At 47.4% G+C, this 23,407-nt stretch overlaps 1 protein-coding gene across 5 annotated transcripts; it reads left to right on the forward strand.

The window, feature by feature from the left end:
- Positions 1-1,713: 1,713 nt before the first annotated feature.
- Positions 1,714-22,441, forward strand: TBC1D24 (TBC1 domain family member 24). 5 transcript variants are annotated; one of them, XM_048495044.1, is made up of 8 exons: positions 1,714-1,791; positions 8,300-9,312; positions 9,718-9,735; positions 13,913-14,071; positions 16,152-16,215; positions 16,860-16,955; positions 17,628-17,862; positions 19,272-22,441. In XM_048495044.1, exons 2-8 carry the CDS (start codon positions 8,354-8,356, stop codon positions 19,424-19,426), a joined length of 1,686 nt encoding a protein of 561 aa, XP_048351001.1. In that variant the 5' UTR covers positions 1,714-1,791; positions 8,300-8,353; the 3' UTR covers positions 19,427-22,441. The 5 variants fall into 5 exon arrangements, with proteins under 5 accessions (XP_048351001.1, XP_048351003.1, XP_048351002.1 ...); XM_048495046.1 differs by lacking the exon at positions 1,714-1,791 and adding an exon at positions 3,824-4,047; XM_048495045.1 differs by lacking the exon at positions 1,714-1,791 and adding an exon at positions 4,126-4,244.
- The last annotated feature ends 966 nt before the right edge of the window (positions 22,442-23,407 follow it).

The raw sequence follows: 23,407 nt of genomic DNA on the forward strand, positions 1-23,407 counted from the left end.
AGCCAGCAGGGCATGGGAGCAGAGGTTTGACATATAGAAAGTTTCTTTATCCTATTTGATAATATTTTTAGCAAATATTTTATCATCTTGATTTAATAGACTTATTGGTCTGTATGACTCGACTTGGTCTGGTTGTCTCCCAGGTTTTAATATTGTTATAATTTCTGTACATGATTTGCACTCTGACCCCCCTGGGGACACGTTCGGACGGCAACAGGTCCCACGGTAATGACACCAGGAAGATAGGTGCCGTCGCTGCGAGCATTGTGGCCCGATCGACTTACCGTCCCTGCGACCGTCCGGCACGTCGCTGAGGCCAGGGGACACGCCCCCCTGCCCTGCACGCCCGCTCCGGAGTTGCAGGGCAGGAGGGGGCGTGTCCCCAGGCCTTGGCGACACGGCGGACGGTCGCAGGGACGGTAAGTCGATTGGGCAAGGGGGGAGGGATGGTGCCTGCCGTTCACACGGCAGCGGCTGGAAGCCGCCATTTTCAAAAAACCTCGCTCGGGGAGTGAGGTGGGAAAATGGTGGCTTTGCGCCGCTGGGGAGGAGTGAAGGTGGCGCAGCTGCTTTGCAGCTGCGCCCCCCATGTGAACAGCTCCCTTGGGATGGTGTTTTTGCCGTCCCCAGGGCACTGTAAAAGGCCCGTGTGGAAAGGGCCTAAGTGTGCAGCAGCAGGTTCATCCGTTCTTCTCTCCCATCTGTCCTCATTAATTCTGGCTTCTCTTCTCCACTCTATGAATTCAGTCCAAATCTTCATTATGTCCATTTGTTTCTCATGCCATTATTTTGAAAATTTCTAATTGTATTTGTTCGCATACATATTCTGATGGCAGAAGTATTAATTCCTGAACTGCAAATATTAGTTAATAATATATTACAGGGACAGAAAATTCCAGACACCTAGAGAAGAACGGAAATTATAACAATATTAAAACCAGGGAGACATATTAACAGATGATTGCGAACCTCCTCATGAACCAGAGAAGAGCCGTAATGTGACGTATAAACCTGTGGGCAAATAAGCAACCAAATTTAATGTTTAAAAGTATAGCCCAGTGGGTCCCAACCTTTTCCCACTCGAGTACCCCTTGGCAACCCATCTCCCCATATTATTGTTGATTTATTGCTATGGTATGAATTTAGTATGGATAGGTATTGATATGTTTTGTTAGTACTGCTGTTATTGGTTTAGCACATTGTTAGGCTTGATATGTTTAAGTCGCCATCAGTAATGTGATCTTTATCATTAGTTTTATGTATTTTATCAGTATTATTCTGTTATAATGTATCCTGTTTTGGGATGTTGTTAGCCACCCTGAGCCCAGCGGGGATAGGGCGGGGCATAAATTGAAGTACATATACAAATATTCTGTGGCACCTAAAACTGTTCAACGTCCAAGGATATCTTAAAAGAATGACAAACATACTGTGCACAAAAACTGTATGGGATTATGCCGCATGTGTGGGCACAGAGCTCGCTTGCAAAGGGGCAGTTCTGTCTGTCGTAGCAAAAGAGGGCCTTGCTAGATTTTTGTTTTTTAACACGGATTTTAAATCGGAATCAGAATTGTGCACGGGTAGGAGACATCTTGAGCATTCAGACACGCACCTGACCTGCTTCATTCTTTCATTCCCCTTTCGCTTCTCGCCGCGTTTGAAAAAGGAGCGGGGGAGGGGGGGGGCGTGCGAGGGAAAGAGAGCGCACGCGCGCCGCCCGGCTGGCGGCGCGAGATCAGCGCGCGTGCGCAGTCTGCCCGCTCATGTGGAGACCTGAAGCCGGGCCTGGGGGTAAGAAGGACGGGCGGGAGCTGGGCGAGAGGGGGCGGGAGCGCGTACCGGCGGGAGGGGCGGGGCTCGCGAGCAACGGTCGGTTTTGGGGTGAGGGGCTGGGGGGCAACGGTCAGGAGCCCAGTCTGCTTCGTCGTAAGGGAATTATTTATATGGGTTGACTTCATCTGTACCCCGCCTTTCCCCCCAGAACGGCGTGCAATATTCTACTCGCCTCCAGTTGGACACTCACAACACCCCTGTGAGGAGGGTCGGGCTGGGAAGGAGTGGCCTGGGTCACGGTCGATAAGCTTCCATAGCAGCGGGGGGGGGGGGGGGGTGAAAGTCTCTGAGCTATGGCCCTCCAGGTGTTCGTGGACTACAATTCCCATCAGCCCCTGCCAGCATGGTACATTGGCAGAGCTGATGGGAATCGCAGCCCATGAACGTCTGGAAAGCCATAGGTTGGAGATCCCTTAGTTCTCCTGCAGACCAGTCCAATACTTTGGGGGCTTCTCCACAGTGGTTCTCTATATTGTATTGTCGAAGGCTCTCACGGCCGGATTCAACTGATTCTGGTGGGTTTTCCGGGCTGCGTTGCCGTGGTCTGGTGGATCTTGTTCGTAATGTTTCGCCTGCATCTGTGGCTAGCATCTTCAGAGGTGTATCACAGAGAGAAGACACTGGGCACAGTGTGTAACAGACTTCCTTCTGTGATACACCTCTGAAGATGCCAGCCACAGTTGCAGGCGAAACGTTAGGAACAAGATCCACCAGACCACGGCAACACAGCCCGGAAAACCCACCAGAACCAGTTCTCTATATTGTTTCCCCCCTTTTTAGTTAGTGACTTTTTATAACAATTAGCCCTTTTAGGGCCCTGGCCCAGGCTAGGCCGATTCTGCCAGCTGCAGCAGGGTTGACTGTGGCTTGTACTTGGATGGGAGTCCATCAAGGAATACCAGGATGGCTATACACAGAAAGGCAATGGCAAACTATCTCCATTCGTTTCTAATCTGGAGAACCGGGTTTGATTCCCCCCCTCCTCCACCTGAGTGGCAGAGGAGCCAGATGCGTTTCAGCACTCCTACATTCCTGCTGGGTGACCTTGGGCTAGTCACAGTTCTTGGGAACTCTTTCAGCCCCACCTACCTCACAAGGTGTCTGTTGTGGGGAGAGGAAGGGAAAGGAGCTTGTAAACCACTTTGAGTCTCCTTACAGGAGAGAAAGGTGGGGTATAAATCCAAACTCCTCTTCTTCTCCTCCTCTTGAAGGTTGCCATCACTCTGTGACTCGATGCCACTTTACATACTCTTCGTCAGATACTGCTAAAATCTTGCTGGACTCTTAAAGATATTTACTGGGCTCAAATCTACTGCAGACCAATATGGCTACTCTTTGAAACAAAGGTTAAAACACCAATCCTATGCTTTTTTTGAGGGGGGGAATAGCCTCCCCCTCATAAAGAACTGTCATTCAAAAATATACTATAGAATGAACTGTTAACTTAAGAGAGATATTAATGTTTGGGGATGCATGCATTTTTAAAAACTGCTTATTGCAAGCATGGTTGTGTTTGGGGAAGCTATCTTTTGGATCTCACATAAAATCTCAAGTGAAGGAGTTATTGGCATTTCTTATCAGTGAAAGCTGATGTTGGCACTCCAAGCAAAACGAATTGTTCGCAGTTACCGAGCGGTTGTTGCAAAAACACAACTGATAAGCATGCTTTTCGATCCTCAAGCGTGTGCTTATATTTTGTCGCTTGAGTGGGGAGTCCTGATGGGCTAGTCTGAAATCCCCAGTAGCCGGGGCTCTGAGTATTTCCCCTGCCCCTTTCGGTGCTGCTGTTTTGACATACTGTGAAGCGGTCCAAAAATAGTCATTGTGCTCACCGTGAGCTTTCTCCAAAACAACCATGAGTTTGTAATTAAAACCTAATTCAAAGCATGAGTTAGCAATGAAGGCATGATTTCGCCAGATGGGAAACCTTGCCCAACGCTGGACTGTGGGTAGGAGAAGGAAGAGTCCAGAGATTGAGGGCTCCCAGGAATTGAATAGACGAGGCATGTATTATGAAGGAAAAGGTTTGGATGCTGAAATGCCTGTCAAGCTAGCTGAACTGTAGTTATTTATCCAGTGCTGGAAGGCATTCCTGGCTCTTAGGAGTCACCAAGAAATTTCTAGGTCAGCCAGACTAGGAAACATCCCAGAGTCATTTGTGGCGTTAGTGCTGTCTGCTTTTCCTTGGACTGGACTCCTCAAACGAGATGAGTGGTAACTACTGTTGTTTTCATATACATGTTATAGCCATTCCCCTTTTAATCTCTTTCTGTCTCTCCTCCTTTCCTTTCAGAACTGATAAGCATGCTTTTCGATCAGAGTGTGGCGTCAGCAGATAAAGAAAGATGGGCGCGTGCAGTGTTTGTGATAACAGAACTTTGTATTGAATAGAATGTTTCGTGGGATCATAAGTAATCAGTTCTGGAATTGTTTGTATTGTCATTACAGCATTTGGTACATTCGGGACTTTTGTGGCTCCTTGGTTAAAGTTTACAGAGAGGAACCTTTGAACTGACAGAAGTTTTCAGTGGTCTTCGAGAATGAGCAAATGTTTAAAAATGTCAGCACGCCTTTAAAGTCAAACTTCCAAGCAAAACAGGCAGTTTCTGTGTTGATAGGGTTAGGTTAGCTTGTGTTCATTATGCTCTTGTGGGTCTTAAGAGTCCCCAGTGATCACCAAGCTGCTGTCTTTAAAAAGAGAAAACAAATCAAAGTGGATGTGTGTTACCTAAATATCTGAAACTTTTGTGGTGTTTTGCGTGCATGTGGAATACTGGTTTAAATAAAATATGATGTTGGCCTTTAAGCTTGCAAATGTATGGGGTACAAGGTCAGTGTTCCTGGGTCCACTTGAGAGTCCAGTGTTCATGGACTTCCACTTGAGCTGTGGAAGCTTATCTGGGGAACTAGATTAGCCTGTGCACTCCAACACATGCCAGCTAGGTGACCTTGGGCTAGTCACAGATCTTTGGAGCTCTCTCAGCCTCACCTACCTTACAGGGTGTTTGTTGTGAGAGGGGAAGGGAAAGGAGTTTGTAAGCCCCTTTCAGTCTCTGTACAGGAGAGAAAGGGGGGATATAAATCCAACTCTTCTTCTTCCCTGCCTCCCGATGAAGTCAGCTGTTTTTCTTGGTTATGACGAGGGAAAATAACTGAATACATGCCTGGGTTTCCTGACTCTATGGTAACCAGCAGGTAATTAGGGTATTGCAAGAGTACTCTTGCTAAGAGTAGCAAGAGCCTCATTGGATTTTGATTTGTCTCTGGCTGTCTCAGAGCGCACTGGTTCTAACCTGTCCTAAGCCACTTCGAGCTTGACATGTTATTCCCGTGTACACTTTGGTGAGCGTTTTAAGGAGCTACACACCAGGTGCCCCCTTTTTTTCCCAGAAGACAGACTAGTTACAATCATGGCAAGAGTCATTTCTGTAGCGTCGCCCTACTTACGAAGCTCATGCAGTGGAAATACATGTGACTAACATTATTATCCCGAGGATACCTATTCACGTCAGTGCGCTTAAACTGGAGTGACCGTTCCTAGGATTGCACAGTAAAGTTACTTTTCAGAATGTGTTTTAATTGTTTTCTCATTTTGTTTTCTCTCACGACTGAGTTGTTGGAGGAATAACTCGGGAGGAGGGGAGATCTGGTTTTTTGGCCTGCCCTTGATACCTGATTTGACTTGTGCTAAAACATTTTTGGGCCAAATATTTTGTAATACTTTTATTTGCCAGTTGAATAGGCTTCAGATATTTTAACTGCATAATCAGTCCCTCCCCCAGAAAAAGTGGCATAGGATTGCCCCTGTAATCTAACAAAATTATCTGTAATAGAAATATTTTACTATATCTGGCCAAACTACAGAAATAGGTGTTTCAACAGAACAATCCACAGGCAAGACTCTGCTACGTCATCCTAAATCTGCTCTTTGCCTTCTGCCTTGCTGATGTTGAGAAGGTTGGTTCCCAACTTCCACTGGCAGACCATTTCAAGCAGACTGGCAAACAGGTTTCTTAAAATGCTGTACCTACCTTTAGGCTTGGATTGACAGGAAGTTGTCCCAGGAAAATCACTGGCACAGGGCTTCCTGTAGGCAAATGTGAGCCATTAGTTGTGAGGGTTGCAGGCCATGAAGAGCTTCAAAGGTAAAAACCAGCGTCTTAAAATGCATCATTAAGTCGTTTCTCGTGGCTTGGATGAGGAAACAATTTAACACGATATTTTCTGTCCAGAAATCCTGCTGATACTTGAAATGTTTTGGCCTAAGATTGGATTAGCATTTTTAGCTTGTCAGTGTTACTGAATCAGTATCGAACAGTGTGTGTTTTTTTTCCCCTCGAGTAGTGTGTTTTATTAACCCGACCTCTTCTTCCATTGCCCTATTTATCTGACTGAATCTCTGGAGACTATAACAATCCAGGCCGGCCAGCCTTTAATTAAATGCTTCCTGCGCTTGCTGCCGTGGATAGTGAAAGCATACAGTGTTCTATGAATGCTGTCTTTCGAAGGCTCTTCGTTCAAAATCTTGCGAGCGGCCTGTGCTGTGGGCTGCTGTTTTTCTTAACCTTGCCATTGCAAGATGGATCAACTCACAAACTGTTTTTCCATCTCGTTGGCAGGGAGAGGCATTTCTTGCCCATCCCACCTCGTTCAGGCTGGTAGGGTGTGGTCTAGTTTTGCTCAGTTGACTTTCAACTCAGTTGATCTAGTTTTGCTCAATTGACTTTCAGCTCAGTTGACTTTCAACTTGGGAGGCAGCATGGTGTAGTGGGGTTAAGAGCAGGTGGATTCTAATCTGGAGAACCGGATTTGATTCCCCACTCCTCCACCTGAGTGGCAGAGGCTTATCTGGTGAACCAGATGTGTTTCTGCACTCCTTCATTCCTGCTGGGTGACCTTGGGCTAGTCATAGTTCTTCGGAGCTCTCTCAGCCCCACCTACCTCACAGGGTGTTAGTTGTGGGGAGAGGAAGGGAAAGGAGTATGTAAGCCTCCTTGAGTCTCCTTGCAGGAGAAAAAGGTGGAGTACAAATCCAAACTCTTCTTCATGGGCCTGGCTCTCTTCCCAGAGGCAACTGAATACTCTTCCATTATTCATTTGTTTTATAAAATTTATATCCCTCCCTCCCTGACCAAAGTTGGGCTCAGGGTGGCCTACAAGCATACTTCAAAACAATGTTTCTAATGCATAAAATCACTAGATTTACCTATACTCGACTTACCTGTCATTAAAAGTCAATATGGCAACAAATTCCAACCTACGAGGACCACCCAGCCCCGCTCGGTATACATACTCATTAAAAACTGTCCCAGCGTGGGCAAGGTCAGGAGAGGGCGACGCAGAGTGATGACACGTTGGTATTATAGGGAGAATGGGTAGAATTCTGTCAGTCCACTGTCAGCTATGTGAGTATGAGTTCACTAAGTGATTGTTCTCCAGTTCTCATTCCTGCCAAGGAAAGTGATTATTTTAAATTGAGGAGGTGACAGGAGCTATTATTGTGCCAGTATTTTTATCCCTCATTATATCGTTAACAGGGATTTTGATCCAGGTGTACAATCCAGGGCTTATATCTACAATGGTGTAGACCTTTGCGAAGTTTCCAAGCGTTTGTATGTTCATGTGGCTTGTTTTGCAGTCTTGTCCTTGCAGTACCATAGTGAGGAGTAGCTACTAGATTTAAAAAAATACAATTGTACCCAAAGGAAGTTGGAAAGTGGAGCAATTGTCACTCGGTCTGTTTTATTGATTATCATCAGGGTATTATTGGGATTTGCATTCCAACAGCTGAGCCCCGGGGGCCGAGCGTAGCATGTGGTTCTGGTGTAAACGGAGCCGAGGGCAATTCATTGAGCTGCATTTAACCTCATTAAGGGGATCCATTGAACTGTCCACTGGCACAGGAAGAATTAGACTGCAGAAACACCAGCAGCGTTTTGTTAAATGTCATTGATCGACAGGACTAGATCAGTCCTGAGGTTGGGAAACAGCCTCTGTCAGCGTGCCTGTTCCTTTTAATGTGCTGCAGTGATGCCTGATGAATGCGTGGTTCGTCTTGCTTGTGAAGATTTCTGTGTCTTGGTGGGAAGGAGGCCAGGGACTTGCAAACCATTTATGCTGTAGAAGCATGAAGTTGGAAACAAACATCTTCCTTTCCATTAAAATCTGACTCTCACCAGTAGGACTTCACGTAGGATAGCACAAGCGTCCTGGTGTTAGAGCAAGGCTGTTCACAGAGGGAAAGGCAAATCTGGGCCTTCCATTGGGCAGTTGTACTATCTTCTGGGCAAGCTGAAGAAGAGAAGAAGAGTTTTGGATTTATACCCCACCTTTCTCTCCTGTAATGAGGCTCAAGGTGGCTCACAAACTCTCTTCCCCTCTCAACTGAACCAATATGTGCTGTTATGTATTTCTTCAGTATCAGTAAAACTCAAATAACAGTTCGTGCTTTCTGTTCTTTTCCCAGGGCCCAAAACAGTGTGAGCGTGTGCATGCCACCTTGCGAAGACCCTCAGCAGCCATGGGTGAATATAGCCGTTTCATAGATTGGGACAAGATGGACGCTTCTATCCAAGACCAGGACTCTAAAGAACTGACCAGCACAGAATTCCAAGAGCTGAAGCAACTGGCTCGCCAGGGTTATTGGGCCAAGAACCACTCTTTGAGGGCCAAAGTGTATCACAAACTAATTGGCAACATCCCTTGCCGCACAGTGACACCAGATGCCAACGTCTACCGGGACATTGTCGTGAAGATTGCAGGCAAACGTAACATCAGCGCCCTCCCGCTGCCTGAATTCGTGGACGACAGCTTAGTTCCCACTTACTGCCTGAATGCAGAGGGGGTGGGCGCAGTGAGGAAGATAATCTCATGCATTGCGAGCCAGTTCCCGGACATATCGTTCTGCCCGGCGTTACCCTCTGTCGTGGCACTCCTCCTCCATTACAGCCGGGACGAGGCAGAGTGCTTTGAAAAAGCTTGCCGCCTCCTCGCCTGCAACGATCCCTCCAAGCATTTCGTCGACCAGACTTTCCTGGCTTTTGAGTCGTCTTGCATGACCTTTGGCGATCTGGTGAACAAGTACTGTCAGGCAGCTCACAAGCTAATGGTGGCCGTATCCGAGGATGTTCTGGAAGTGTACTCTGACTGGCAGCGGTGGCTCTTTGGAGAGCTGCCCCTGACGTACATTGCGCGAGTCTTCGACGTGTTCTTGGTGGAGGGCTACAAGGTGCTTTACCGCGTCGCCCTGGCCCTCCTGAAATTTTTCCACAAGGGGAGGGTCGGGCAGACGATGGAGTCACAAAACGTGCAGCAGGACATCCGGGCTTTTGTCAGGGACATCGCAAAGTCCGTGTCCCCCGAGAAACTGCTAGAGAAAGCTTTTGCCATCCGGCTCTTTTCGCGGAAGGAGATCCACCTCCTTCAGATGGCGAACGAGAAGGCTCTTCAGCAGAAAGGCATAACGGTCAAGCAGAAGAGGTAATGGGGATCCGTAGGTGTCCCGAAAGAATCAGGCTTTAATTCTGATGCTTCGTTTGTCTGGGCTGGCGGTTCCAGAATCCGGGCAGGCTTGAATGTGGAATGGGCAGGTAAAATAATAAGTGTCACAGGACCTGTGCTGTGGAAATGTAGGAGTTGAAAAAGAAATGGAACAGGCAGTTTTGTGTAATGGTAAGGAAGACGCTGAGAACTGGAGAATGTTTGACTGTCTGTTTACTGTCTAATTTGTTGATCTGGTTCAAATCTCTCTGCATAGGCTTCTTCCGTGTGCTCTGGGAGTGTAAGAAATTGCTGATCTTTTCCTGACTTCTTCTTTTTTTTTGTCTCACTGCGTGCCACCTTCTTCTGTCCCTTCTGTATCTGCTGCACCCTCCTCCCTTGCAGCACTTCATCTCCCAACAGGTAGGTTCTACGTGTTTGAATCCTCCACGCTGGGTTCCCGCTCTCATTTGCTTGGCTTGGATGCCTCGTGGCTGCTTGTTGCTTGTGCTAGGTGGCGGCTGCCCTTCGTGATGATGGTGGCGGGGAAATCAAGAACATCTCTGCAAACCTTTTACCAGTACAGCAAAAGGGACCTAATCTAGCTTGCCTTCTCTGCAGTGCTGTAAAGCTTGTGAATTTTATGCCTGATGCAGTGAAGACTAATAATGCTGGCAGATCGTAATCCAGGGATTCCAAACAGTGAGCGACATGTTAGCATATGTGAGGCTGTTCTGTGTGGGCAGGTAAAAAGAGGTTTAATAGCTACTTACCGTTTTCCAGTCACGGTCTGCTGTCTGCAGAAGGTACTATTTTGGCATCTGCTGCCTTGTATCAGAAGGCGTGTGATTGTTCAGGCCAAGTTAGGGGAAGAGAAGCCCTTACCAGCGGTTTAGTGCACTTGTCCCTTTGCGTGCTTAACTGTGCTTCAAGGGACCTTTTCTAGGGATGTTTTGAGATCCAGGTTCATGCTCAGTTCTCCTCCCTAAGGCCCTGTCTCAGGTAAAGAGCTTGCCATGATGCCTGTGGGGTGCTGTGTGGTTTCCGGGCTGTGTGGCCGTGTTCTAGCAGCATTCTCTCCTGACGTTTCACCTGCATTGTGGCTGGCATCTTAAGAGGATCCGATAGTAGGAAAGGAAAGTAGGAAAGGAAAGTAGGAAAGGAAACCTGTAGTGGGGAGAGGAAGGGAGAAGGAGCTTGTAAGCCACCTTGAGTCTCTTTACAGGAGAGAAAGGTGGAGTATAAATCCAAACTCCTTCTCCTCCTCCTCCTCTTCTTCATCTCCTCCTCTCCTCCTCCTCCTCCTCTTATTTGGTTTTGAGGACACTCTTCCCCATATAGGCTCAGGGCAGCATACAACATCAGTCAAACTTCAATAAATCAGTGAAGCACTCTTACCTGTATCCTGGCACCATTCATTCCAATAAGGGATAACAGCTAACATCCAGCTACACCCCTTAAAATCAGCATTCATACATTTCAGAAAAAGGAGGAAGTGGGGAAAGAAGGGACCAGATAGAACTGATACCGTTGCTGCACCTCTCTCTTACAGGGCCTGCAGGGCTGTGGTGTGTGCGTGTCGGCAGCAACTCACCAACCGTCTGTCTCCGATCCATTGCCAACCGTGCATTCAAATTGTAGGGGGGGGGGGGTCCCATGCACTGGTTGACTCCTGCCCTTTCCTGCCTAAAGCCATATCTGCGCTTATTGCAGAGTTCCTGCCTCAAAGTACAAAAGCCAAAACAGCAGCTCTTCACCCTACAGAACAAACGCTGCTTCCTTAGGCAAGTGATGTGGAAAGGGGAAACCGCAGTACCCTCTATGTCTGCTGCAGAGTTACTGCAATCACATCTGCCTGCAGGCAGGCATAGGAGAAAGAAACAGGGCCATTTGCTGGGTTTGAGCAGGGCGTGAGTACATTCATTGCAGATGTACCTATTGTAAAGCGCTGGGGAGACTGTATTATCCACCCCTTCCCCCTGGCCTCTCACACTAGAAAAGGAGAGTCAGGTCTTCAATTGAGAGCTCAAGAACTGATCGTGTACCAGATCTGAATTTTTAAGGGGCAGTATTATGACAGTGGTTTAGGATGGAGGACTGAAGTTTCAGATTAACTGCTCCTCTGTGATTCACCTTGGGTAACCTTGGACCCCCTTCTACCTTTCTCTTTGACATAAATTGGCACCTGCCTCACCTCCATCAGAGGATGGTTATGAGGCTGGAGAGTGTGTGCGCCAGTCTTAACTTGTGGGAGGAATGGCTGATGAAAACAGGGCAGATGCTGAGTTTCAGGGAAGCTGGTTTTCTTTGGTGCCACTTTCCTTTTACCCGTGCCTCAGTCTTAACTGTAGAAGAAGAAGGGTTTGGATTTATATCCCCCCCCCTTTTCTCCTGAAGGAGACTCAAAGGGGCTTACAATCTCCTTCCTTCCCCCCCACAACAAACACCTTGTGAGGTGGGTGGGGCTGAGAGAACTCCAAAGAATTGTGACTTGCCCAAGGTCACCCAGCTGGCATGTGTTGGAGTGCACAAGATAATCTGGTTCACCAGATAAGCCTCCACAGCTCAAGTGGCAGAGCGGGGAATCAAACCCGGTTCTCCAGATTAGAGTGCACCGGCTCTTAACCACTACACCATTCTGACTCTCAACGTTGGTAGAATTTTTGCCTATATCTGAACTGTGCTGGCTCTTTCCCATTTTCCCCTCCATTCCTGTTTCTGCCCTCTTTGAGGCAAACCGCAACTGTAGCACCTCTAGAACTGTATTTTGCTTTTTACCATTTTAGTATTGCAAATAGTCCTATAGCAGCATGTGGTAATGGGATTTTCAGGATCGTAGTTACTACATTTTAAACAGAATCAAATTAGGTTAGGGTTCTAATCCACATTTTGGGCTCTCTCTGTCCCTCCCCCTGAACTGATCTCTCCGCTTCCTTGATTCTCTAGCCAAGGACTTCACCAGAGAAGAAACTGTCCTCTTCCCCCTTAGTGGTGTTTTTAATTGCTGTGGCATTAGCATTATGCACTTTAGCATTGTGCATTATACACTTGATACACCATTGGTGTGCTGAGCATGGAGCATATAATTGTGGTCTGGCAAAGAACTTGCCTGGTGGTTCTACAGTGTAGGGATGGTGCCAGAACCCCCCAGGCTGACTTGGTCAGGCTGAAAGAAAATTGCCCGACCCACATGGAACACACAATAGTGAGCTTCTCAAATCTATATCTCCTTAAAGATGACCGTTATTTAAACCCGTGTGCTGTTTCCAAAGAGGGGTAAAGTATTACATTGGAAGCCAGATGAAGGGCTTGTACGTACTTCTGCATTTCACCCTTTTCGCCTAGCATGCAGAACAGCGGCTTCAAGGCTTGGCTGGCTCCATGGCATGGCTCTTGCATACATATCATACCATCCTAAAAACCAGCATTAGACTTGGCTGTCAAAGGAAATGGCTTCTGTACCGCCTTATGCCTTGCTTATGCTTCTGGCCCCCAGTCATTTGGGTGCTCAATTGGCTTTGCGCATCATAGGCCCAGCTGAGACATCTGTGGGTTCCTTATTTCTACAGGTATGAAGATGGCCCATTGGTAGGAGGGTTCATTTGTGTGTGTGCTGTCAAGGGTTTTAAGGCAAGAGGTGGTTTGCCTTTGCCTGCCACTGTGTGAGCTGAGAGTTCTGAGAGGGGTGCAAGGTCACCCAACAGGCTGCATGTGCAGGAGAGAGGAATCTGGTTCTTCAGAGTAGACTCCCACAACTCTTATCCACCACACCACACTGGCTTCTTACAGTGGAGTAGATCATGATCAAGTTTGCACTTAAACTGTGGCAGCAGTTAAGTTTTTGAGTGGTGCTGTCCATAAATATCTTAACGCTATCAATAAAGTCTCTTTTTGTAACACCCTCTATCCGCTGCTCATTATTTGCCCCAGAATTCATTGCAGTTTAGCTGTTGCTTGGTATATGGGGTATTTCCCCCATTGGGTGAGTGCCTTGTAAATCTGCCTACGTGCAAGTCCACAAAAATAGTAGGAAAATAACTTAAAGGACTTGTCAGTTTTTAAAACATTTGCAGATCATGTTCCAACTGGCTGCATGCTAAATAGTCCAGTCCAGTCCCAGGAAAGTTAAGATACAGAAATAGAATTCCGTTGGTCATAATAATTGAAATAGCAAATTACATGGAATCCTTTTTAAAAATATTGTTAGGATTATTGAGTATTAGAAAGCCACTTGTGCAATAAACAAGCATCAGTGTATTATAGACTCCCCTCCTATTTTCTGTTTATGGGCTACTGAAAACTGAAGATTCATCTTCACAATACTTATACTCTCAGTGTCAACAATAGTGTTTGCCACTGGTTGCTGCTGTCTTTCTGTTTTTTTTTAAAAAGGCTACAAATTCTTCAAGCAACCTCTAAATTTTGTTAGGTTGGAGGTTCCTTACATATCACTATGCCAGTGGCATACAGTGCATAATTTTAAAAGAAGCTCTCCTCTGCCCACCAGGCCCTTGGAAGGCAAGCCTTGAACTGAATGGTGGCTGCTTCAGTCCGTTGGCCTTGCGGCTTTCCTCAGCTGTTATTTTCCGTTGCCCTGCAGGCAGAATGTCCACTTGGCCGTCCACGCTGAAAATTTCAAGTCTGAAATCGTGGATGTAAAGAAGATGAGAGACATCTGGTCATGGATTCCGGAACGCTTTGCACTTTGCCAGCCTCTGCTAGTTTACACCACCTTGGAGCACGGCTGCAGCTTGAGCAGGTGAATTGCCTTAAGTAAACCCAGACAGGAATCTGTGGCCTAGAAGGCCATAAGAAGATTGTAGGTGGCTAATCGGCCTTTTCTCAGCTGCCTGGTGGCATGAGTGCTATATTGTCAGCAGCGCATTGATCTAAGAGCCGAAGTATGGGTGACATGAGTCGGGAAACAGGTGCCCAACCCAACTCGCTGTTCATACGTAACAACTTGTATGACAGAGGAGTTTCCGGCGTTCCTTTGTCGCATAAAACTGCCTCAGCGCCCCTGCCCCCACAGCATTTGGAAGCTCGGCAGAACGCATTTAAGGGGAGTAAGTCCACTTTTGGTAAGTTGTTACACGTGACAGCAAACCAGACCAGGCACCTGTATCCTGACTCATTTCATTGACCTTTAATGGCATAAGTAAAATTTTACATCAAGAGCTCAGTTAAAACACAGCAGGCAAAATTGAAACAAGGAATCCAGCAACATCGTTGGTCCATCTTTGACTAGTATCATTTAGAAGCAGTCAAATTCCTGAATCTGATGTAGGTGGGAGGCTATTAATATGGGGTTCTATATATTGTCTTCTCTGGGCTTTATGTTTAGTGCAGTGCAGTAGGATGTGTTGGGTAGTTTCAGTTTGAATCCGAGAGTAGTTACATAGGCATTCCTGGGAAGGAATGCGAAGGTATCTTCCTCAGTGTCGGTATCCTGACTCCTGTCACACGTTTGTCTCTAGCACAGCCGGTCTTGGCTGTATATGCAGAGTGTTTGGGATCTGGACATGTCAATGCACCAGCAATCTTTGTCGTGCTCACTGTTATCCAATGTGACTTTGTCTGTAGACTCTGCAGAGCAAGCCGAGTTACATAAGTGACTGTGGAGGAGAGAAAAGCAGGCCTGATGTAAGAAGGGACAAAAAGTCAGAGTTTTTCTGTGGGGAAGGGACAGGGGAGCATGTTTTCCCCATTAATCAAGGAAAGCAAGCAATTATTAGGAAAACAAACTGTTATGCGCAATCATGACGTTACAAGTATACAGGATCAAAATAGCAAGGATGCTACTATTCAGAGGAGAAGGACTTTGTTTAACTTGCAGGGTAACCAGTGGTGTGCCATCTCTCAATTCTGAGTATTTTGTTTTGAAAATTTCCTTTCATTGGAAGTGTTCATAATTCATTCCTACCACAGTTTTGGTGCTAGTCATCGTTCCTTGAGATACACACATGGAACTGTTCTTTCCAGGAATGGGCTGAGAACTGCTGGAGTGTGGATGGGAAAATCCCTTGCGCAAAGATGTGAATGGGAAAATCTCTTGCACAAACCCTCCCTGGGTGACCTTAAAGCAAGCCCTGCCATTAGCAACCACCCTGTTGGGGCTGTTGATGATATTTGCTTGGGGTGGTAGAAGCATTCTAGATGGCTAGCCTGCCTACCTGTGCAGGTGTTGTTTTCTAAAAGTCCTAAATGGCACGTGAAAACTTTACAGGGAGGCAGTCGGTACTGGTCACAGCTGGGTTCTTAAACATTCTAGCTTTCTCTCATCTCAGAGTTGCCGAGCTCCTCCCAGTTCAGGGGATAAAAATAATTTAACAGCTCCTTGGAATGAAAATCCTTCCCTTCTCCCCTCCGTTTCCCCGTGGGAGTTGCACAGCAGATGGTGAAATGAATCGTCAAACAGAGCAACAGTAGTGCGGGGGGGAAATCATGGCTGTTGTATGTTAGGAAAGCTGGAGCTTGAATGTCCCAGAGGATATGCTTTACAGCTGTAGTAGGATCTGAACCCAGGACTTCCAGTTCCAGTGATTCCCCTTTGTACGCTGCTCTTCTGCCAAGCAACTCAGAAGGGCACATGTGAATAAATGAGTCTGGGTGGGGATCCACTCGGGGAAACTCCCTGTCTGCCATCTTGAGCTCCATGGAACAAAAGCCAGGTTTTTCTGGGTTACTGCATCCCCAGTATTCGGTCGACCGAGAAACCAAACATAAGGTGTGGCTCAGAAGAGTATGTTGTGGAGCGTTTCAATCTTTAAAGGGAATGTTACAGGAGTTAGGTAAGCACTGGAATGTTTTCACTAAAGAGGCCTGTTCTCCTGTGTCAGGTTTTATTCGCACTGCGAGGGACACGAGCCAACTCTCCTCCTGATTAAGACGACTGCCCAAGAGGTGAGTCAGTGGGAAGACTATCAGCTGTGATTAAGCGGCAATATGTAATTTCACAGCCATATCCATTACGGCTGCCGCTTTGGTTGGCGTGTCTGCCTTATGCAGGAGAGAAAGAGATATCTTAGAAATCTCTGCTACAGGGACTTCCGGTGGAATGGCGTATCATACTGGGTGTGCCTCTGAGTGCTCCCGGATTACGCAGAGGGGCTGTTTTGCCAGCTATAGGGCAAATTTTCCTTAGCTCTCACCTCCCCAGATATTGGGGACCTTAAATCTGACAGGTGGACTGGAAAGGTCTAGATTTTGGACCCACTAGTTCAAGGGGGGGGGGGGATCCAATATTAGCAGTGGGCATGAGCTGTTGAAAACAACCCCCCCCTTTTCTTAGTCTACTTATTTATTTTTAACTTTCTTTTCTTTTCCTGTAATTCTTTGTTGATAAAATAAAAATTATTTGCAACCCCCCTACCCCACAGCCTCCGTCAGTTTTTAGACTAGTGAATCTGTACGATTACTCCCCCCCCCTTGCATTTATACTGAGCAATGCAGCTTGGAGAGTCGCTTTTGGTCTTCGTGTTCAGCCTTGGAATGTTTGAACGCCTCTTTTCCCCAGAGCGTTAACTGTTCACTGCCATCCTCCCTAGGTCTGCGGTGCTTTTTTATCAACGGACTGGAATGAACGCAAGCGAGGAGGAGGAAAGCTGAGCTTCTTTGGGACAGGGGAATGCTTTGTATTCAGGGTAAGAAACGGGGAGTCCTCCTTCCTCTTGTCTCGTGTGGGCAGGTTCCGCCATTTTCTGCCTGTTAGCTGCAAGGTCAGCCTTCCTAAATTGGCACTGATGCAGCCCTAGTGCTTTGGCCCCAAATTAAGTCATCTTGTTGTGTAGCAGGATCACCGGGTGGGGTGGGGTTTGGTTCGTGGACCTTGAAAGCACGGCGTTAATGCCATGCGGTGCAAAGGTAGGATCTCCCTTGAGGAGGCAGCAAGCCCCGCCCCAGTTTATTTGGTAACCCTTCCATGGCTTGGCAGTGCTAGGGCAAATCAGATCTCATGGCTCTATACTGGGCTGCATCCCTGTCAGCTTTTCAACTGGTAAAAGAGGGAGGAGGGGACCACTGAAGAGGCCCTTGGAAACTGTGCTGGGGTGGGATGGAGGTGGGGGTGTTGAAGGTTTCAATGCGGAGAGGGATGGAAGAAACCGGCACTCCATCTCAAAGCAAGCGTCTGTAGGACAAGGTCAGTTCTTTGGGCCGCTCTGTGCTTCTAGACAGCCCAAGGGTGAAACTTGTAACAGTTCTACTGACTGGTTTATCTCAGAATGGTTTATCTCATTGGGGGAGCACTGCGCACAGTTGGTCAGAACCCCAGGAGAAGCAGACAATTAACGCTAACCCCCATCTCCTTTCTCTAGCTGGTGCCCGAAGTGGAGCGCTATGAGTGGGTGATAATCAAGCACCCGGAACTAGCCATGACTGGTCCTGAACAAGGAGCTGGTACCCCCCAGGCGTCGGAGCCTCTGCCCTCTTCCAGCGTCCCCCCCGATCCTTCAGATCGCCTCTCCCCCTTCCTTTCTGCCCGGCACTTCAACCTGCCTTCCAAAGCAGCGTCCATGTTCATGGCTGGCGACAGAGAATGCATCATCATAGGTGCGTGCGTGCATTTCTGCTGTTATTTCTTATGCGGCCTTCTGTACGGTTTGGCCTAGAACAGGGGTAGGGACCTTTAACACTCAAAGAGCCATTTGGACCCGTTTTCCACAGGAAAAGAAAACACTTGGAGCCGCAAATAATTTTTGACATTTAAAATAAAGATAACACTGTATATATTGGGTTTTTTTACCTTTTACTCCGCTCATTCTGAGAAGCGCATGGATGCGTCCGCCCTGCTGACTGCAGGGCGGGCAAGGATGGGGCCAGCGGCTAAGCCTCGCTGCTCCAATGGGGCAGGCGAGAGGGGAAGCCGGGCAGTTGGTGTGCCTGCCCTGCTGCCTGCAGGGCAGGCAAGGATGAAGCCGGCGGCTTGGCCTTGCCGGCCGCCGGGAAAGCACCCGCCCAGCTCGAACAGGGCGGGCGAGAGGGGAAGCCCGCGGCGCGGCCCAGCTGGCCACGGGCAGTTGGTGCAAGGATGGGGCCGGCGGCTCGGCTCGTGGAGCCGCAGTGCAAGGGCAGAAGAGCCCATGTGGCTCTTGAGCCGCAGGTTCCCTACCCCTGGCCTAGAATGTTTCAAGTCTGTCTGAAACCTGCTTCAGCTTCCTCAGTGGCGCAAGGGCATAAGTGCTTTTGAAGTGGCACACCGTGATACCTCTCTTCTAACAAATCAGATGTAAGAATATTGAGACAGGCCAGAGCGAAAGTGCTGTGTTTGCAAATCAATGAAATTAGCTCAATTGACGACACCAATTTCTTGGTAGTATTTGGCAGCAGAGGGAGTATCTTGTGCACCTATTCATGTTCTGCCTCAGATCTCAGGCAGTTGCTGCAAACATTCTCCCAGTGTAGTGCTGTGGTATAGTGATTAAACTAAGCAAGGTGCAGTGGTTATAATCAGCAGACTCTAGTCTGGAGAAATGGGTTTGATTCCCCACCCCTTGAGCAATGGACTCTAATCTGGTGAACCGGGCTTGTTTTCCCCCTCCTGCACATGAGGCCTGCTGGGTGACCTTGGGCTAGTCACAGTTCTCTCCAAACTCTCTTAGCCCCACCTGCCTCACAAGGTGTCTGTTATGGGGAGAGGAAGGGAAGGAGTTTGTAAACTGCTTTGAGACTCTTTAAAGGCAAAGAGAAAGCAGAGTATAAAAGCCAACTCTTCTTGATCACAGGTCGGACTGAAACCTGTACACCCTATCACCTGTCTGACATGAGGCATGCTTTTGACCTTGGAGCAGTTTTGAAAGCAACTCAAAACAGTTGCATTTTTCCATAACGACCAGGCATATTCAGGCACAACCTTCACGTCCCCAGGATGGTCAAAGTAACACAGCTTCACACAAAGCAAGGTCTTCTGTTGAGCCACATTTCTTTTTTCTAACAGTCAGCATCTGGTCTCCTCCTTGTAGGCGGCGGTGACGGCCAGGCGCTCTACTTCGATGCCGATCTGAACCACGGAAGAACCAGCCACTGCAACACTTTCAACAACCAGCCGTTGTGCTCGGAGACCTTCCAGATTGCAGTCCTGGAGGTGTGGGGCTTCATTGATACCATGAGTAGCTGAGGCAGCTTCCGCCCTACAGGATTCCTCCTCTCGGAGAATCTCGTGATTGTGAGCACAATTCCAGTTGCAAGAGTCAAGCTAATGCCTGAACACCACATTAGCAAGGTTCCTTGTAATTCAGAGATCAGGAAGGGGTTTTTTTTTGAGGCGTACCCTTAAATGCCAGGTCTAGTTCTTGCTGTTGATGTCTTCATATGCAATTTCTGTTGGACTCAGCGGGATCGTCCAGTGCATTAACCTTTTTTTGTGTCTAAATCTTGATTTGTATCATGATATTTACAGAGGGGAGGCCATGAGCTACCCTCAAGCTGGTGCATAGTCATGTCAGAGCTGTCTGCAAAAACACAGCTTCACCTCCCGAGAGGCTGGGTGTTCTTCTGGTTCTGGCAAGTCTTTGTAGGCAGCCAGAGTATAAACTGTGTGTCTTGTGGACAGATTTAGATTCATACCAGCATTGGCTTGGATCCTGAGGGACCTGTATGAGGCATATTTATTTTTCCCCCCACTGTGCTGCATAACTATCCAGCCCAGAGAGGATCCCCTAACACTCAGGAGTAGCTTTTCTGGGGCTGAAATGGGAAGGACCAGGAATGCACGCGCATCCTGTTCAGGGTACGCGGAAAAACTCTGCACATGCTGCTTAGGATCAAAGCCACCGTCTTCGGGATTCTGTTCTCTGAAAAGAGATTCCTTTAAGCAGTTTTGTGTGCTCGCGTGTCACATATGAATGCGCTCGGTAGCTGAAGATTGTCTTTTTTGTCTGACATTCCATCACGGCTAAAATAAGCTTGGGATTATTCAGGTGCGCTCGCTTCCCGCAGGTGTCCAGTCCTGCCAGTCTGCTGACGGCTTCTGATATGGCACATAACTCTCCCTAAAGATTTTAGCTGTTAGATTGGGGCTGCTGTAGGTGCGCGAAGGAGGAACGCTCCCTTCCGCTTCTGCATTGCACTGGAAAGAAGATAGGTAGAACCTGAGAAAAGATGTGAAAGGCCGACCTAGGTTTTCAGCACAATCTTCAGAGTCAAAACCACTCCTGTTGGCTACAAAGATGTTTAAAACTTACCAGCCTTTGTCTCACCTGCAGAGAGGACTACTTTCTCCCAGAGACTCTAGGGGGTGCTGTTTTACTGGTTGGCTATCTTGGTCTCCAGAAGCCTGAACTTCTTCCTTCACTTTCAATGCAGGTCATCATCAGATAAAGCAAAAAATCTGCTTCTGGGAGTTGTATCTTGTCATTTTGCTCCTTCACTCCCTGCTTCTCAATTACCTACCTCAGCGAATGAAAGAGGGACATTTTTCAGTCTCCCCAATGTCTTGGCAGCTGTGGTGAAGTGGAGAGCTTAGAGGCTTTGCGTTCTCTTTGACAAATAGGCCAATAATTAATTGTGTAACCCATATGCTGTATGGAGTATAGACAGACGTTGTTTACGGACAGAAATGGGGATCAGACCTGGCAGCTCCAGGTACATTTCAACGGGAGCGAGAAGCTATTTTGTGTTCTCTAGTTCCAATGCTGCCACCTAATTCCTTAGTTAGGGGTTCCGTGGGTAAAGAAGATTTGTTGCACGGTATCCTACTTCTAATGCCAAGTCATATGTGAAAGGCGATGAAGGTTTATCTGTGGTAGTCCTGCGATTCTGAACGATTCACTGTAATTTCAAATACTCTCTTCCCCCCGCGCCCCCCCCCTCCCGATTCACAGAACTAGATTTAAGAAGTAGAAATTCCAGCAAATCATGCTTAGCAACACTTGGCCTTGGCGCCTGATTACCAGGTTCATCCAGAATACGATGGCCCGTTTTTCGCAGGTATTGTGAAAAACAAATTCACCCACCTTTAGGGGAAATAGGATTAAGAAAATCATGGCTGGGATACCACGTGCCTGCTTGGAGGCTGGCTGGTGAGGCCACTTCACAGTTTGGGTCAAAATAGAACAGCGCTTGATGAGTCCTGGCCCTGTTCCTGAAAATCATGAGTTAAATGGGTAGCCCTCATTGAATCTTGGAGAGCTCTTAAATTACTTCGTATCGAGCACATGGACGTCTTCATTCGATTTGTGTCTGGGATATTAAGGTTCTGATGATTGGGATGGAGTTTGCCCTAGAAAACGATCTATCTGTAACCTTTGCCCTCTCTGATTAGTTCTGGAGAGCAACATTGACAATGCTGAGTAAGGGAAGGGATCCTGGAGGGATCCAGGAAAATGACACCTGCTTTTGCAAAGGTGGATTTAGTTGACTGGATATGAACACCTAGGATCTTGGGGAGGTTGTTGTTCTCTTGGGGTATTTCAGTAATGCTTCAGCAACCTTGCCCCATTGACAGAGGGCGCTACTCACGCTCCCGTTGAGGAGACCTTTGATGAACTTCTGCTAGCTACCTTATCCTCACAAACCGAGAGTGACAGATCAGTCTCTTTAACAGGGAGTGCTTTCAGTTTTAACAGGTAAAAGTTGGCATATCATTAACCTTGGCATTAGTGTGCAAGAATAAATGCATAGCTCCTGCTGGTTCTTTTTTTTTTCCTGGGGTAACAGATTCTCCCTGCAGCCCTTCAGCACATCCCAGCTTGGACTATGCCTTTTTAAAAACCCTCGTAGTCACCATGGCCACGTGTGATGCTGTGAGCGAGGGCAACCCTCTAACCGAGTCAAAGGCACACTGGTGGTGCCGACCTGGCAGTCTTTGGAAGCACAGTCCCAGCTTTCCGGCTCATGTCTCTCTGTATTGATTGTGTGTGTCAATTTCTTCAAGATGAAAACTGTACCTGGCTGTATCAGTACCTGTGAATGTGCCGATTCCCCTCCCCGGAGCGTTTCTGATGTTTGACGTGTGTTCCCTCCCTCCGCTGGAGGCTGTGTATCACTCCTTTACCATGTCAGATCATGTGGATTCTCTAGTTTGATGTCATTGATGGCAGCAGTGTGTGTGATTCTTTGGTGAATGCACAAATTTATTTTTTACCGTCAATAAAATAAACGTAATCTTTTGGTGCAGCCACGTGGCTGTCGATTCTGGCTGTCTGGTGGTTCTTTAAACAGGTTTGCATCCGAGGCTGGCATTTGACTGGATGGTCCTGTGTTGGGAGCCTAGGGTCTGGGTTGGGGCCATCTGCAACCCCCCCTCCCCACCACCACCACCATTGCCCCATAGGACCTTCTAAGTATGAGAGATGCAACACCTGCAGCAGGCCAAGGAGCAATCTGGGTGCCCCTGCTATAGTCACAAGCTCCTCCCATAAGGATTGTTCTGGAGTTGTGAATGCCTGATGTGAAAACTGTGCAGCTGACATGAAGGTGCTTGCTTGCAGGCATTCATTATCTGGCCGAGCCCGACAGCCGCCTTGCTGCAGTTAAGCAAATGTTATACCTGCCTCTCTGAACAAGCGGCCGATCAACACATTGGAGTTCCAGTGGCTCAACTTGAGGTCCAACATATGAATTGCTCAGTTGAAATAACTCCCCGGCAGTTCATGCAAAACTTTATTCCAAACTTTAAAAGTGGGCTGCTTCTTTTAGTGGGCCTTGAGTAGCCATGTGAAATTTTTGGATCTTTTGGATCCATGGAAGAAAGCTGGTATTTCCACCTGCCCCCCCCCCTTTTTTTTTTTTGATGTGTGTGTGGGGTGGGGGGGGGGAAATTTGGGGGGAAATGAAACATGTACGACTTAGTGTCCTATCGAACCTACACTAATTCTACTGCTTTAACGTAACATGCATCATCAGCATAACGTAAAATTGTAACTCAGCATAGGAAATTGCGCTATTTGATTGGTCTGTAGAATTTAAGAGTCTCAACACTGCAAATATACCCAATTCTTGAGAGAAAAGCGCAAGTCGAAGCACCCTGTGCTTAGCACGTGCACTGTAATTTTTGCTAGACAGCCGAAAAGATAAAGAGTTAAACAGGAAACAAAAGCTCATGATACATAACTAAACAGGTTATTCGGTCACAAAAAAAGTCACAGAAATGGTCAGT

This window comes from Sphaerodactylus townsendi, linkage group LG04 (assembly GCF_021028975.2).
Source record: "Sphaerodactylus townsendi isolate TG3544 linkage group LG04, MPM_Stown_v2.3, whole genome shotgun sequence".
NCBI lineage: Eukaryota > Metazoa > Chordata > Lepidosauria > Squamata > Sphaerodactylidae > Sphaerodactylus > Sphaerodactylus townsendi.

Coding starts and splice junctions, on each gene's coding strand:
- TBC1D24 (XM_048495042.1), top strand. Junction 16,216..16,859: donor TTAAGACGACTGCCCAAGAG/GTGAGTCAGTGG, acceptor CATCCTCCCTAG/GTCTGCGGTGCTTTTTTATC. Junction 17,863..19,271: donor CAGAGAATGCATCATCATAG/GTGCGTGCGTGC, acceptor TCCTCCTTGTAG/GCGGCGGTGACGGCCAGGCG.